This window comes from Quercus robur, chromosome 3 (genome assembly GCF_932294415.1).
Source record: "Quercus robur chromosome 3, dhQueRobu3.1, whole genome shotgun sequence".
NCBI classification, from domain to species: domain Eukaryota; kingdom Viridiplantae; phylum Streptophyta; class Magnoliopsida; order Fagales; family Fagaceae; genus Quercus; species Quercus robur.
Genome location: NC_065536.1, coordinates 49,206,496 through 49,224,139, shown reverse-complemented (window position 1 = coordinate 49,224,139; position 17,644 = coordinate 49,206,496). Strand labels below are relative to the sequence as shown.

General features: G+C 35.2%; 2 protein-coding genes across 2 annotated transcripts in view; both read right to left on the bottom strand.

Moving 5' to 3' along the window:
* LOC126718184 (germin-like protein subfamily 1 member 7) overlaps positions 1 to 17,644 on the bottom strand; it is a 69,890-nt gene that overhangs the window by 40,746 nt on the left and 11,500 nt on the right. The window lies entirely within an intron of this gene.
* Positions 14,144 to 15,274, bottom strand: LOC126718183 (germin-like protein subfamily 1 member 7). The gene is made up of 2 exons (XM_050420269.1): positions 15,086 to 15,274; positions 14,144 to 14,814 (listed from the first exon to the last, which is right to left on the bottom strand). The coding sequence occupies exons 1-2, from the start codon at positions 15,198 to 15,200 to the stop codon at positions 14,279 to 14,281; spliced, it is 651 nt and encodes a 216-aa protein (XP_050276226.1). The 5' UTR covers positions 15,201 to 15,274; the 3' UTR covers positions 14,144 to 14,278.

Genomic DNA, 17,644 nt, shown 5'->3' with positions numbered 1-17,644 from the left:
GACTAACCAAATCGATGCACGGATCCCAGTAGGCAACTTACTCACCAACTTGAGAAAGATGTTGGCTGCAAAGTTCTTCAGTTTATCAACATGATGAAGATCATGAAGTTCCTTGATTACAAAACCCTATGATGTACAAACATAGTAACTTCTTGAATGGAAAGATGAATTAGGGCATATTTCTCCGGTTCACAATATGCTTGTGAAAAACTTTTGTATTGAGTTGCATCAACTGTGACAGCCCTTAAAAAAATCCTTATATATGTTTAGGGTTGTGAGAAAAGAAAGCTCAAACATCTATACTCGAATTGGAGTGAAATCATATCTAAAAAACTGATTTTCATAAACCTCGACAGATACCGTATCTATCGAACCATTGTCGATCATCGAGCTTAAACAGCCTTTTAATCCTTAACAGATACTAGCTATCAAGCTAGCTGTCAAGTTTTAAAATCCAACACTTCTTCACTTGATTCTTGGTTAGACTTGCATGGCTTTAACACTTGAACTTGAAACCTTGTTCTTTAAATTATTAAACACATCTTAGATCTACTCAATTACAAGTAAAGTTCGTTTTGTCAAAGGATTAGCCAATTCTATATTGACATATGTTTTTAACATGATTTACATATGTCCTAACAAAGATGACAAGTTTCTGTAGAACAAATGCTAGGGAAGTGTATAAACTAACAATTTTTTATTTTATTTTATACATATATAATCATATTTGTTAGAACATATGTCATTTAGAGTTGGCTAATCCTTTGACAAAACAAACTTCAATTGTAATTGGGTAGATCTAGAATGTGTTTAATACTTCAAAGAACAAAAGTTCAAGTCCAAGTATTGAAGCCATGCAAATCTGTCCAAGAGTCAAGTGAAGAAGTGTTGCTCATTAAAGCTCGATAGATATCACGACAGATGTATCTATAAAGATTTAATATTTGAAACACAACAGATAGCTCGACAACTGTATCTATCGAGGATTACGAAATTCAAATTTCCAAATTCGTTTTTCACACATATCCAAGCTATTTGTGTAGGGTTTCTTTTCTCACAACCCTAGACGTATATAAGGACTATTTTAAGGACCATAAAAGGCGATGCAACTTGATGCAAAATGATTATTCACTCAAATTGTGATCGAAGACAATTTGCCCTACTTCATCTTTCTCTTGAAGAAGCTACTACATTTGTACACCAAGGGCTTTGTAACTAAGGAGCTTCTTGGTCTTCATCATGTGGATGAACTGAAGAACTTTGTAGCCAACATCTTTCTCAAGTTGGTGTGTTAGTCACGTACTTAGATTCGTGCATCAATTGGTTAGTCATGTACTTGGAGCCATGCATTGAAAGGAGAGATTGTCACTACATTATAAGTCCAATTTGGTATTGGGATAAGGGTTCAACTGTTGATTGGTATAAGGTATTGGGATTCCTTTACTTGTAACCACTAGTTTTGATAATAGTGGATTCTCAAGAGTGGTGACTTTAAATTCACCCGATGGGGTTTTGCCTCAGTGGTTTTCTCCATTCGTAAACAAATCACCAGTGTCAAATTTAATTTCCATTGCATTTTGTTATTTGGTGATTTATTTGTGCTACCATGCATATTGTATGTTAAATTGACTTAATTAATTCACTTGACTAATTAATTGGTTAATTTACCTAAGTGGTCAATACCTTCTTGGCCTATCAAGAGGTATTAGAGTAGGCACACTCTGATTAGGTTTTGATCTTTACTGTGTGATCCATTGACCCCTATTTGTCATGGATAGAGGACAGTCTCTTATTATACCTCCTTTATTTGATGACACTAACTATGCATACTGGAAAGTATGCATGAGAGCTTTCCTACAGTCTTTAGATGAGAAGGTGTGGCAATCTATGGAGATAGGCTAGACTAAACCAAAGGAAGCGCTGGCTTATTGAGATGATGCTAAGATCAAAGCGGCACACTTTAACAGCAAGGCATTGAATGCTTTATTCAATGCAGTCACCAATTAGGAGTTCAAAAAGATAACCTCTACTAAAACTACAAAGGAAGCATGGATTATCCTCCAAACAACCTATGAAGGGACTAAGGCTGTCAAGGATTTGAAGTTTCAAAGGCTTACCACAAGCTTTGAAGAAATTGAGATAGAGGAGAATGAGTCATTTGATGAGTTCTATGCCAAACTCAAAGACATAGTGAACTCTGCATTTGATCTTAGGGAAACCATTCCCGAACCCAAGATTGTGAGAAAAGTGCTAAGATCTTTTTCAGAGAGATTCCATGCCAAGATCACTGCTATTAAGAAATCAATGGACATTGATCAAATTCCTTTGTCAGTGCTGGTTGGCAACTTGCAAACCTATGAATTGGATTTGTCTAGGATTAGGAAATCAAGCAAGAGCAAGAGCATGGCACTGAAGGCCAAAAGTAGTGACACCGATAAGTCTTCAGATGATGAAGATTCCAAAATGAAATCCTACATCACTAGGCAATTCAAAAAGTTCATGAAGAATGTCAATGCGAAAGGATTTGACAAGGACTGAAAGCTATCCAATTCTTCACAGTTTAAGAGCCAAAATGAAGGGAAGAAAGATGATAGGGATGGCGGTCAATACATTGTTCCCTCCGGACCAAAATGCTTCGGATGTCAAGGCTTTGGACATATGAAACAAGAATGTCCAACTTATCTCAAGATCATTAGGAAAAGCAAAGCCCTCGACGCCTCACTGCTACCTTGAGTGACACCAAGCCTGGGGATGATTCAGATAATGTTGACTAGTGAATATTGAATGCCTTCACTACTATAGTAAATCCTACTGAGGGGATTGTTGAAGAGGTTGATGAAGAGGAAGACTTGGTGGAGTCTAAGTTTGAGAAAATGGATGAAGGTGAAGACATCCATACTGCCTATGCAAAGCTGTACAAGTTCTTTGAAAAGTATGAGAAACTGTATAGACTGGCCTCTAAGAAGCTGAGTGATGTGGAACTGAATCAAGAAGAGCTTTCCACAAAGTTTGATGAAGCTAATCAGACTATTAGAGCACTACGGTTTGAAAACAATTTCTTGGTTGAAAAGACCAAGAAGCTTGAAGCGATGCTGTTTCAAGTTAGAGCTCAATTGGAAATGACTTCCAATTTGGGGTATGATTTGCTTTCAGAAATCTACTTTTGATAGAATCGATTTGGGGTATGATTTCTCTTCTCCTAATATTGCTTCTTCTAGTACTACTGTGTTTGTTTCACCTGCTAATAATGTTAATTCTGAGAACAATGATGTTAAAACTATTTTAGCTAATGAGAACATAGACAAGGGAAAATATATCTTAGGAGCACTCCCTAAGAAAAAGACTAAAAACCCTAGGACTAAGAAGGGTAATAACCAAAAGTCTAAACAGAAGAAGCAGCATCTCTGCCATCACTGTGGAGCTACTGGAGAAACTCGACCTAATTGCTACAAGTGGTTAGCCACTCAACAAAGCAACAATATGATCTCATCTAGAAACCAGAATCAGTTTCCATCGTCTTGGAGATCTTCTTAAAGCCCTGATGTTCCTTTCAATCTTAAACGATTTCAATTCTTCCCCCTTACTGCCAGACCAAGGGTTCGCTAAACGAAAAGGTTCTTCCAAGGTGTGGAAGGAAAAAGGTTCAAAGTGATTTAGTCACTTTTTCTCTTTCTCCATCTCTTTTTGTTTATGCATTACTTGTGTGTTTTTGGTTTCTTGTTTTAAGTCAATCTAGTTTTATGTTATGCTTTAATTAATATGTTTTTGTTTGCTGGTTTTCAGTTTTGCTTTATTTTGTTTTTCATAAAAAAAAAATTGAAAAATCAGAAAAATACAAAAACTGTGTGTTTTGTGTACATTGGTACTTGTGTACCTTGGATGGCCATTAAAACAAAATTTTCTAAACTTTGTATCTTTTGTAGCTTAAATGAGCATCTCTATGCACAACTAAGCATGTAAGCTTTGTGGCTTGTGTTTGCGATGACTAAGATTAAGCGATCTCTTGCACTTAACACTCATATCACTTTTTTTGATGGGAAGGACTAAAAAATCCTAAGAGAAAGGCATAAATAACCATCTCACCACTAAAGCTTGCCAATCATGAAATGACATTTATATGCTTCGACATAGCAAAATTATGATGTTTTTGGCTTAACATAATTGGGTATTTCATCTCTCTTTTATATGACCATGCATGATATGCTTGAAAAAAAAAAAGAATATGCAAAGAAAAATCAAAAGCAAAAAGTATCAAAATGCTTTTAAATATGGTTGCAAGCGTGTTTCTAGGAAACGTGGGAGTTATAGGATGCACCTTGAAGGTGATAGTCCCCATCAAGCAGTTATGATTGTGTGTGAGTTACATTGATTTTCTCATATCTAAAATCGTCATAACATGAAACACTTATACACTCTTGTGATGTTTTCACACACAACAAGCAAAATTATTTGCTACTTTTGATACATGTGCACGTACAATGTGATTTGGCTAACCCAAGGAATACATGTGTTTATGTATGCTCACTAAACTGTCTTGACTTGTTTTTGAAATAGAAAATTGGTTAGACTTGTTTAATGTGTATGTGTGTTTTGGATCTAAATGCTTTGCTTTTTTTTTTTTTTTTTTTGAGAGATGTTTTTAAGAGCTTAAAATGTTGTTTGGATCTGTGGTTGAGTGACTTGCTTGATTGCATTCATATCTGTGTTTTTCTTCACTTTGAAAAACTGTTTTTATCAAGCTCGACAGCTTCTCGACAGATCTCGACAAATAGCTATCTATCGAGACCCTTGAACTTCTTTTCTCTACAATTCTTATCGCATCTTCGATCCATCGAAGCTTTCTGGAATTTGTCTCGAGCTTCTCGACAAATTCTTCATCCATCGAGACAGTTTCTATTTGCTCGATAGCTTCTCAATAGCTGTTCAATCCATCGAGGTACTTTTGTTGTCGACAAATTCTCGACAGCACCTCGATAGATTTATCTGTTGAGAATTAGTGCTCGATAGATTCTCTATCCATCGAGGTTTTCTATATATAGATCCAACATGATTTCAGACTTCATTTTCTTTAATCTCTCTTGACAAAAAACCTTCCTTTTCTCTCCCAAACACTTTCTTTTCTCTCTAAACCTCAAACCCACTTGAATTTCAGCCTAGAATGATCTTTTCTTCACTGACATGATCTCGTTTTCTATCTTTCTTCATGCATTTCATACATTTAGACCTAGGTTTTTGGGTTTTGAAAATTTTTTGGGGATTTTTGAAAATTGATAAGTTATTTGTGAAATTTTTGGGTTGGGTTTTGCTTAAATGATGCTATATACTCATGCATTGCATTACATTTGCATTTTCACAATGTTTCATGCATTTTAGATGTGTGTTTCTATGTTGAAACCTTGTGTACTGGTAGGTTTGGATTGGGCTGAGCCCATGATGATATTTTGTTGCACGTCACATGATCATGCATTGTTCATGCATACATACCTTTCTTTTCTTATTTTTGGTACTCTTTTTGATTGGTACTTTTTTGTTTGTTTCTCTCTCTCCCCCTCTCTCTCAAACAGTATGCGCATGGCACCTAAGAGCAAATCTGCTCCATCCCAGAACACTCTTTGTTCCAAGGCAACATCTTCTGATCCTACTCCTCTTTCTATCCAGTTCTGTGATGAGAAGGCTCATTAGGACTTCTTGGAGAACTTTTCCCGACGTGGCATTCATTCAGAACGCCACGTGATTCTATCATATTTTTTCGATATTGCTCTACCCACTGTCATTCATAGTCAGGGATGAGAATCTCTATGTGAGATACCCATTAGCTACCCCATCATGATCATACAGGAGTTCTACTCCAATATGCATGGTTTCGATACCTCTATACCTCAGCTTGTTACACAGGTTCAAGGTATACGTATCGTAGTCACACTGGAGCTTATCTCCGATGTACTACACGCTTCGAGGGTGGAGTTTCCTAACTACCCTGTTTGTCCTCATCTACAAATTGTATCCAAAGACAAACTCTCTTCTCTCTTTTGTGAGACACCTTCTTCATGGGGTGATTGTCAAAACACTTCACACTCGGGCTTTGCAAAAGGTCCAAGGTTCCTTAACATGGTGATGACATTCTTTCTTCATCCTTTGTCTCACTATAACTCGATTACCGAGCCTCGTGCTTGCATTTTGCTTTCCCTCATTAAGGATCTTACCATTGACTTCCCTTGCTCACTTCTTTGTCTCTCTCATAGATGTTTATAGAGACACAGCAACCTGTGATAAGCTTATCTTTCCTTCTGCTATCACGAGGATCATTCGCCACTCCTCTATTCCTTATCCTGAGTATGCTCATTTCACCATCATTGGTGCCATCAGCGTAACGTCTGTTTGATGAAGCGAGGCCTAACTTTGACCGAAGCGGCCACAGATCGAGACAGCGACTCCTCTAGCCCATTCAGCTCCATCCACCTCCGCTCCTTCTTCTTCTTCTGTGGGTGGTGTGACGCTAAAGGCTGTTATGGTGCAACTTGAGCGCATGTATGCTCACCTCGATACACGCTCTATCGAGTTGTATTAGGTGAACACCCATGTTAGTCGTATTGCACAACGATAGGCTCGCATGGGTGGCTTCACTGCGTCTCCATCTCCCTCTCCATCTCCACAAGCTTCAAAGGATGAGGACGATGATGATGGCTCCGATAATGATAATGATGATGAGGAGGATGAAGATTCTAGCTCTTCCAATGATAAGGAGATGACTGCATCTCTGTGACTTACCCTTTATCACTCTAGACAAAAAGGAGAAGTATTTTTGGGTATGAGAGTAGTCATGTACTTAGAGGGGGAGTTAGTATAGGACATTTTCGTTAGGGGGAGTGTTTTTGTTTATGAGGGATGTAGTGAGGATTTATGTATCTTTTCTTTTTTCTCTTTTAGATACATTATTTCTTGTACATTGGTCTTGTGACCACTTGGTGATAGCAAATATTGTATTTATCCTTGATATATATATTTGATGTTATTATCACATTTTCACCTATCTCTCCATGTGTTGTTTCTTTCTCTCTTTATACACATGTTTCTTATTATGTATGCAATCTTATATTTCAGTTTCACACTAAGATGCCTTGATAAGTTTTGTTTAAAGTGTTTTAGAAATACAGGTTGTCAAAATCTATCATGCCATGAACTCTCTTCTTGTAAAGTTTTTCAAGAGTTTGTGCTAGGATTAGATTTTATTGTATTCAACAAGTGAATATGAGTTGAGTGATTTATGACTTTTCTTATATTTCATTGGTTCGTTATGGTTTTGTCATAGATTGCCAAGGGGGAGATTGTTAGGACATATATGGAACTTGTTATGAACATATGTCATTTAGAATTGGCTAATTCTTTGACAAAACGCACTTTACTTGTAATTAAGTAGATCTAGGATGTGTTTAATACTTCAAGGAACAAGAGTTAGTCCAAGTATTGAAGTCATGCAAATCTGTCCAAGAATCAAGTGAAGAAGTGCTGTCCATTAAAACTCAACAAATATATCTATCGAGATTTTATATTTGAAGCTCGACAGGTAGCTTAACAGTTGTATCTATTGAGGATTACAAAATTCAGATTTCCAGATCTATTTTTCACGCATATCCAAGCTATTTGTTTAGGATTTCTTTTCTGACAACCCTAGACATATATAAGGATTATTTTAAGGGCCGTAAAAGGTGATGCAACTTGATGCAAAGTGATTATTCACTCAAATTGTGACCGGAGACAATTTTCTCTAGTTTATCTTTCTCTTGAAGAACCTACTACATTTGTACGCCAAGGGTTTTGTAACCAAGGAGCTTCTTGATCTTCATTGTGTGGATGAACTGAAGAACTTTGCAGCCAACATCTTTCTCAAGTTGGTGTGTTAGTCACGTACTTGGATCTGTGCATCGATTGGTTAGTCACATACTTGGAGCCGTGCATTGAAAGGAGAAATTGTCACTATGTTACATGTTCAATTGGGTATTGGGGTAAAGGTTCAACTATAGGTTGATATAAGGTACTAGGATTCCTTTACTTATAACTGCTTGTTTTGATAATAGTAGATTCTCGAGAGTGGTGACCTTAAATTCATCCTGTGGGGTTTTACCTCGATGGTTTTCCCCATTCGTAAACAAATCACCTGTGTCAAATTTAATTTCTGCTGCATTTAGTTATTTGGTGATTTGTTTGTGCTACCATGCATATTGTATGTTAAATTGACTTAATTAATTCACTTAGCTAATTAATTGGTTAATTTATCTAAGGGATCAATACATTCTTAGCTTATCAATATTATTTCATTTAAGTTTTACATATCATACCCAAGACTTTTATAGTTCAACTAATATTTTTTAGCATTTCTATTGGAGACACCTAGAGTTCAAATTCCTCTCTCTCTCTCTCTCTCTCTCTCTCTCTCTCTCTCTCTCTCTCGTTGTAGCTATTCCATTTTATTTATTTTTATATTTTATATTTATGGGTTCCAGTTAGCTCAACTGGTAAAATATTTTATATTCGAATAAAAAATTTAGGATTCAATCCCCACCTTCACCAAAAATCAATTGGTGTTTTGATTTGATGATAAAAAACATTATATCTTTGTGTTATGTTGCATAAATGGACTATAAATAACTTCACAATTTCCGCTACAAATTGATATCAAATTTTCCATTATCTCAATAGGTAAGTTCATTTCATATATAGCTCGAGTGCTTTAATCTTAATTCCTGCCTACACCAAAAACCAGTTGATGTTTTAGTATGATAATAAAGAGCAATCATCTGGAGCAAACCCACAACAGTAGGTTGAAACTCTAAAAAAAAAAATGAAATAAGTTGTCCATGACATAAATATACCATATCTTTGTGTTCTCTATATGATTATATATTCTGTTTCTATGTTGCATAAATGGACTATAAATAACTCCACAACAAATTGATATCAAATTTTCCGTTATCCCAATAGGTAAGTTCATTTCATATATAGCTCAAGGTTTTCTGCTGAGTCATCTACCATCAATTGATATGAAAGCATCAATAAAGCTGGAATTTAGCCGCAACTCATTTGGTTGCCATGGATAGCCTATGGCAATATGAAAAACTTTCTCCATTACTATCACATAATCATGCGTGGTAGAAACGTGGAGGATATAATGCTTTTTCATAATGAATTGTTGAACTCTGCTGCTCGTGGTGATGGGCCGATCTGGAACGAAGTCTGGGCTCTAAACGTACCGCTGAAGGTCAGGATGTTCCTTTGGAGAGCATGCTCAAACTGCCTTCCAACCAGGGACAAGCTACACCAGCGCCGAGTGAGGGTGGAAACACAATGCGAACTCTGCCTCCAACAAGCTAAGACTGCGCACCATATCCTATGGGAATGCCCATTCGCTCAAACGTGTGGGCTGCAATATGGAATGCGAGGAATAAATTTTATTTCCAACACTTCCAAACTCCCCCAAACGTGATCTCTGAAATGGCGAGTGGTCTGCTTGAAGAATACCAACGCCTTATGGATACACAGTGAAAAACCATTTTCATTTTTCTCCCTGTACTGTCACATGAGATATCTTGTAGTCACCTCATACTCGAGAACCTTCCTGGGCTTGCTTTTTTATATCCACGATTTCCATATTAATGAAATTTAAATCTTACAGAGCATATAAAAGCATGAAACTATCACATAATCAATTTAAGGGGCCATGCACAATCTCCGTTATTCTGAGCAATAACAGAGCATATAAGAGCACCAAACTATTGATTAAAGTTAAACTCTGTGTTTCACCTAAAGCTTGCTTATAAATCAGTTTTGTCTATCATTGAACAGAGAGAAAACACTTTGTTTAGATTGAGAAATTCTTTTTTAAAGGGAGAACATGATTTCCAGTATATCGAAAATAATTAAAATAAAACCAAAAAAAAAAAATTTATCAATAGTTTTCAATTTTTTTATTATCTAGAACTAGTCATAGACCACGCAATTCTTGGAAATATATAATTATTTTATAATTTTAATATAATGTATAATTTTTTCTCTAAAATATGTTGAAAATGATTTTTTCTTCCTAAAAATTAAGAAAAATGATATGTCTACAACATTTTTATAATATTTTTATAACAAATCCTAAGTGGCAGGTTGTTACTGATTGATATTGTTAGGGCAAAAAAGTAATCTTAGTGTTAGTTTCAAATTTGAATTAATAACAACTAACCACCTGTGATTTGTTGTAAAATTGTTGTAGACGTAGCATCTCTCAAAAATTAAACAACTTCTATTCGGTCCAGTTTGCTCTATTTCAATCTCATTCGGTCCAATTAAGTCTACTTCAGTCTCATTTGGTCCACTCAAACAATTTCAGTTCCCTTTGATTCATTTTGAACTAATTGGGCCTTAAATTGATACTTTTTGTAAGTTGCCTTTTGTTAATTTCTTAATTTGGCCATATAGTAAAATTGAAATAAAAATTCTATCTATTTGTTATACAATTTTTGTCAGTTTTATTAGGTGCTTGTGATTTCAATCGTTGTGGATCCAACATGAAAACTCACGTAGTGTATAAAACATTTGTGAATATTTAGACCCCCAAAAACAAATTTTCCAAAACAAGCTTATATTTAAACAATATATATGTGAAATATGAAATATAAGCAATTCCCAATTTAACAAACTACTTTAAACCATTAATTAATCACAACCAGCAGAAATTAAAAGCTAAGAGTAAGGGAAAGAGAAATGCAAATACAAGATACCACCAGCATGTGTTATCGGAGATGAAACCAAAGAACTCAGCAAAAAAACCTCTCCATCGCCCTCTAAGCGATAAATGATCCACTAGAAAATCAGTTGAGATACATGAATAGCAATAGACCCTCCAAGCCTAATGTACCCGATGCACCTAAGCCCTCCATGCTTCTTGCTCAAACAAGGTTATGTCGAACCGTATCTTCTCTAGCTTTTTGGATCCCGCAATTAGCCCATTACATCAACCAATATGAATTGATTCTCTCTTGAACTGCTTCCAAAACACCAAGAACCTTCTCACTACTTTGAATTGGGTGAGGTAAGGATTTGGTTTATAATCCTCTCATGGGTATGACAATGGAAAGGGTAAGAGTAGAGGAATTTAGAGAATCAAATGTATAAAATTGTGGATGAATCAATTTTGTTTTTCTTTAGGGTTTTTCTTTCAAAATTCTCTCTGGAAGCTCTCTACATTTCATGGGTATAAGGGTATTTATAGTATGGTATGAGATGGAATGTGAAAAATCAGTTTTCAACAAAACATGGTGCACTGACAACTCACTTCGCGACTGGGATGAGTCGCGAGTTACAATCGTCAGTTACCAGACTGGCCAAACTGTACTTTTTTTCCTGTAGTGATCTAGCTGTCCTGACCCTTCAACTTCCTATATGCTTCACATGTGTGTTACATTTTGACAAGTCACCACTCGTGAGTCAGTTGCAAGTTCCAATCGCGAGTCACTTCTTGTTGCACACTCTTAAGTCGAATGTTTTAAACTTATTATCTTATTGACTTATCTTGCATCATTTTATTGACTTTATCTTGATTGATGGGTACTAAATACTTCTTAATGGTTTAGTTAGATTTTTAATGTGTTTATATTGTTGCCGTTTACCTTTTTTTTGTTCTCTCTTTATGTTGACCCTATATTTTTGGTGCATTTCGTTTAATGTCGAAGATTTTTAACAGAATACTACAGACGAATTCTCATAGCTTACATCTTAAAAAATAATTTTTTGAAAGAGATAGAAAGTGAAATTTTTTGGACAAGAACGACATTTCAGGATTAATCTATGATCTAGATGTAAAGTAAACTAGAATAACTGAATGACACAACCATGTTTGATGTTACGTGTTTTTGAATTCCCATAGAATATATTCCAATTTCTTTTACGACAAATTAAAATATCAGAACAACCTTATTATGACTTCGGATTTCCAAACTTTTATCTTTCTGTGAAAGGATCAGCCATTTTCAACTGCTGTCGCAAACACCGCAAAGAAGAGCTGGCATTTAAGATTTGGGATCAACGTTAAATAGTTAGATTCGGAAATAGTATCAAATATTCAAAAATTATCAAGTAATTTCGCATGTCAAAAAACAAATGCAGCTCTTTTTTACAATAAAATAAAATAACGACATATTTAATGTACAAAACTCTCACTTTTATCAATATTTTTTGAGTCACATGTTGTTTTAAGGAGTGAGATCATTTATGTTTTTATAAACAATTGTAAGTCACCATTGATATCTTAAAAAGTAGGATTAGTGCAGACTAAGGCTTTATCTATATCACATTCATGTGTGCCATCCCATTGCATTTTGCGCATGTGAGGTTTGACATATTTTCTTTTTCAATTTATATTTATTTGATTAAAGAAATGCAAGGAATTAGGTTGTTTTTGAACCTCCATTAGTGAAAGTACACCTATCTTAAAGATCAACGTTATAGTCTAATCATGCGGTTGTTCGGCCAACAAAACCAGTCGCACCAAGGGTGGCATGAATCAACGTACCTTTAAGGACACTGTGAGATTATTCCTCAACTCATCTCTTTATTTTCTACTTTTGCTAATTTACATTCTTGCTAATTATTTGAGATATTATTTGCTGAATCAAACTTGTTCATTCACAGTTATATTTTCAACAAGTCTTACCCCATCATTTTAGAGACTTCAAAGTATTAAACTTCAAAAAATATAATAGAATTAGTACTTGAGATGCATTTGCACATGCACTTCCAAAGAGTATGTGATTAAGATATCCCCATATGCAATTCAAGTGATCATGTTTCCTATGATTATTATTATGTGGTGATTGAAGAGATCATACAAGTTTAATTTTAGTCACGTGACTTTTTTTTAATTAATCATGTAACATATTTAAATAATAACATAAATAGTCATATAAATTGCAACGTAGTGGGTTGGACTGACATATGGCTGTTGATGTGGCAATAAATAGGATCATGGGTCAACTATCAACGCATAGCATAGCTTGACATGGTAGATATTTGGTCGGGAATAACATGGTAGCACCTTGTGATGCCATATGGCGTTTCGTTTCGTTTCGTTTTTTTTTTTTTTTTTTTTTTTTTTTTTAACGACCCATGTGTTTTGCAACCCGCTATGATTCAATTCTCGCAAGGCGAATGTCAAGGGTGACACTTATTTGAGTATTCAAATATTCAGGTTCTACTTCAGATGCAACACATGCTCGGGTGTTCTCACCTTGTCTTGTATGGCACATTATTGAGAGATGCCACATGAAGAACAGCGCGCTTACTGAGGTTAATGGGTCAGCAGATGCGGAGGTAAACAAAGTTGCTGGTGGTGGCTGTAGGTGATGAACTTGGCGGCTGTGATCAGAGGCAATCTTGCAGCCTTGAATGCTGCCGGCTAGTGATGGCATCACTAAGAAGGTTGTGAGATTTCAAAATTTTGGGTTGTGTATTTTGGTATATCACGGCTTGGTCAAGACCAAATTTGACTGAAAAACAACAATATAGAAAAAGGAAAGAGCAAAAGCAAGATTTTAACGTGAGATCTTCACCATTAAACTCTTGTATTTACAATTGGTCAAAATTAGGGTTTATATACTAGAGAACTACTCCAGGTTAGCCCTAGACTAACTCATGATTAGTTTGTTTGTTCTACAAGCACATGAACCTACAATGGTTTGGACTTCTTGGACCATGTATCTTTAACAATATTTGACAAATTCTTATTTTACATTGTTAGTACAAATTTACATTGTAAAGATACAAAAAGTGGCAAATATTGTACACATTTCCAAAAAGTACACAATATTTACCACTTTTAACAAACTTGTACAACATTTGCCACTTTTTGTCGGTTTACAATGTAAATTTATATTGTAAGTAAAATATAAACATATAAAGATCCACAATATTTAACCCTTTAAGTATTATTTTTTTTTCACACTTGTATAAATTTTTTCAAAAAAAAAAAAAGATATGTTTATATATAATAGTTAGGTGCTAGTAATTTCAAACATTGTGGATCCAAGGTGTAATCAAGATTTATTCATGCACTAATTGCTTTGCCTTTCCTATTGATGGCTCACACTGGGAAAAATAATAATAATAATAATAACAAATCATTTTATTTGAAAATAATTATTTCTACGGCATTACATCAAGGGAAACAATGTAAACTTCATTCGAACTATATTGTGGTTTATTATTCCTATTACAAATATTTTTCCAAATTGTTGTTGACTTAGAATTGTTTCTGAAGATAATCAACCACATTCTTATCCAACTGGAAGGCCTTGGCGAGAACATCAGGATTGATTGGAGGATTAGATCCAAAGACAGCGTTTGCTATGGTGATCAACCCAGGATTTTGACTGCTGAGACCAGCAAAGGCAACAGCATTGGTCTGCCCTATGTTGAATTGGAAGTGAATAAGACCAATTGGGAAGACAAAGACATCTCCCTTGTTTAGAACTTTGGTGAAGAGTTTGTTTGGGTTGGATGTGACAAATCCAACCAATAGAGTACCCTCCATGACTACCAAAAGCTCAGTGCCGCGAGGGTGAGTGTGAGGAGGATTTAGGCCATATGGTGCAAAGTCGAGACGAGCCAAAGATATGCCTAAAGTGTTGAGGCCCGGTAATTTATCAACGTTCACAAGATTGACACTTGATCCAAGTTTACTTGCAGCTGTGTTTCCAGGAATATTGAGTCCGGGAAAGAAAAAATCGTTGGCTGTGACAGTTGCTGGGTCCTTGCAAAATTTTCCATTCACAAATACTACACAAAGAAAAGTTTGTTATTGTCACTTAGTAGACAGTTCTGTAACAATAGACAATATGTCATGTAGGAGAAAAATAATCTAATGTAGATGATATAACGTAGGTGATGATAATAATTTCATTAATGTGTAGAACCTCACTATAATGATCTCGAAAGAACGTAGGTGATGATAACATTACTACGTACTGCTAATAATGAGAGAGCATGTAGATTTGCAGTTCATCAAAATAAAAAATAAAAATAAAAAAAGGAGAGAGCATGTACATACCAGCAGAATCGGTGTTGTTAATTGCGACACAAAAGTCTTGCAATGGACTAGGGTCATAAGCTGAAACAAGGGTGGTTGCTAAAGCCAAAATGGCCACAATTACAACTTTCATCATATTTTTTGATATTCTTTCTCTTATTGCGTAGTATTTTTCTTGCTTGGGTGAGGGATGGGGATATACATATGGGGAATATGTCTATTTATAGAGAGGAGTCAGTGAACCTGTCTAAGTTTTTCACAAACGTAGCATATAAGACTTGGTAATTCTTCAACCGCTCTCAATTTCTTTTTTAATGGCTAAACCTTTCTTTAAACACAAATAGTCTGTACACAATTTGAAAAGCAATCAAATTGGACTACTTCAATGCCATTGTGCAGTTTTCGTGTTGCTTTTTCCAAGCCCCAAATTAACCTTACGTTCATAGTGTATTTAACATTGAAATGATTGAGGGACCCATGTATATATCTTGACTCTGTCCACATTAGGAAATGTTTAATAGTCAACGGTGTGACCCATACAATTAAGTATGCTTGGGTTGAACTAATCTTATTGACCTCATCTTATCTGGTGGGTATTAATTACTAAATATTTTTTAGCTGTTTGTTAGATTTAATGGTTTTCTAGAACCAATAACTACAAAGCATCCGACTATCAAGGCATGTGGTATATTTATATTCCTGTCGCTCTTTTTTTGTTGTTCTCACTTGTTGCTATGGTGTTCTTTTTGTTGTTCTCACTTGTTGCTATGGTGTTCTATCCATGATGTACGGTAATTCTTATGTATGTTTTGTTAATACCATAGTTAACTCAATTTTGTTACAATTCATGGCAAGATCTCTTACATCGAAACGCTTTTTGTAGTTGTTCAATGAGAAATAAAGTTAAAAACATTGTTCCCACAGAGAAACAGAGAGCAGCTTATTTTTACTACTATTCATGGACCCCACTGCACTTTTTGGTACTATTTATGGATCTCACTATATACCTTTATTTACAATATTTTCAGTAAAAAGTTTTCAATTTCAGCAAAATAAGCGGATCTCAAATAGACCCTTAAACCACAATGAATTCAAAAGCATAATTATGTGAAATTCTTCTATGCATGCACAGATCTGTGACTAGTTTAGATTTATAATAATTCAAACTTAAACCTGAAATTGATTTATTTTAAATGATGTAGTATTATGTATCCATGTAATTGAACCATGAAATTGGTCCATTCCTGACAGTTTTTAGACCCCTCAAACAATTGATTAAACCTAGGTAATTAGCCAAGTTGTTACTTGGTCCAATTAAACAAGTCTAGGTTATCACAATAATAAAGATCAAATCATGCAAAGCAGCGGAAAATAAATAACACACGATATGATCACCCAGGAAACCAAACCGGTAAAAACCTGAGAAGAATTTGACCTAGCTATCCTCAAGGTAAACTTGAATCCACTATCTTGAAAGAATCAAAATTCATACAAAAGAACTTACAAGCACCCCCGCTTGACTTCCTAATGCTACCAACCAGTAGAACTTACTGACACGACCACGTGCAAGCTCCGAATCCACGGACTCCTTCTTTCTTGGATTCCCACCAGCTACAAGCACCCCTGCTTGTGTAATCTTTAAGCTTTAATGGCAGCAACTGTTTTGATCATCAAGGAGTAGAAAATATCTCCTCCTTGAAAACCCTAAGTTTGTGTAAAGGAAAGCTCCTCTAGATCTCACAAGAGATTTACACAAACCGCAATATGAGCAACACTAAAACGTGACTAGGGTTTTCCTTTTATACTTAGGACAAATAAGAAACCCTAAAAACGTTTTAAAACAAATAGGGCTGAGTTGGAAAATTCTGCAAAAAAGCGATCTGCCCGAGCTTCTATCGGTCGAGCCTAAGCTTCGATCGATCGAGCCAAACCGAAAGCCACAGTGCTTCCTGCATTAAACTCGATTCCAACTTTACATTGACATACAACTTTGAGCTAGCTTAAAACACTTCTAAACACATTGTTTTGATCATGGTTTGCCAACAATACAAATTAGAGTTTTAAATACATAAAGTCCTAAACTTTAGAACCTAACAAACTCCCCCTTTGGCAATCCGTGACAAAACACAACTTATAAGCTCAAGGTTTACAAAATGAAAAGCCCTTTACAAAATAATGCTCATAAACCAAATTCAATCCTAACTACTATCCATCAGTTGCAAGTGTAGACATCAGCTCAATTGAATCAACCTGTATATTTCCTGAAACACTAAACAAAATGCATAACCGCATGTGTAGAAATAATACAAGTAAACAAAATAACTTCTTGATATCAAACAACACACAAATAAAGACATATATCAATGAATAACTCATAAATATAAATCAATAAGCAGTTTGAAACAAGAAACAAATAAAGTACCAACAAAAACATAAAACTCCCCCTAACATGAATATCCCATCAAAAACAAGGTAAGAGCTAAAAATGTTAAGTACACAGTGAAGCACCTAGATACAATCTAAAACTCCACAAGCTCCAATCAAAAACAAAAAAAACTCTCCCCCTGAAAACAAAAACCT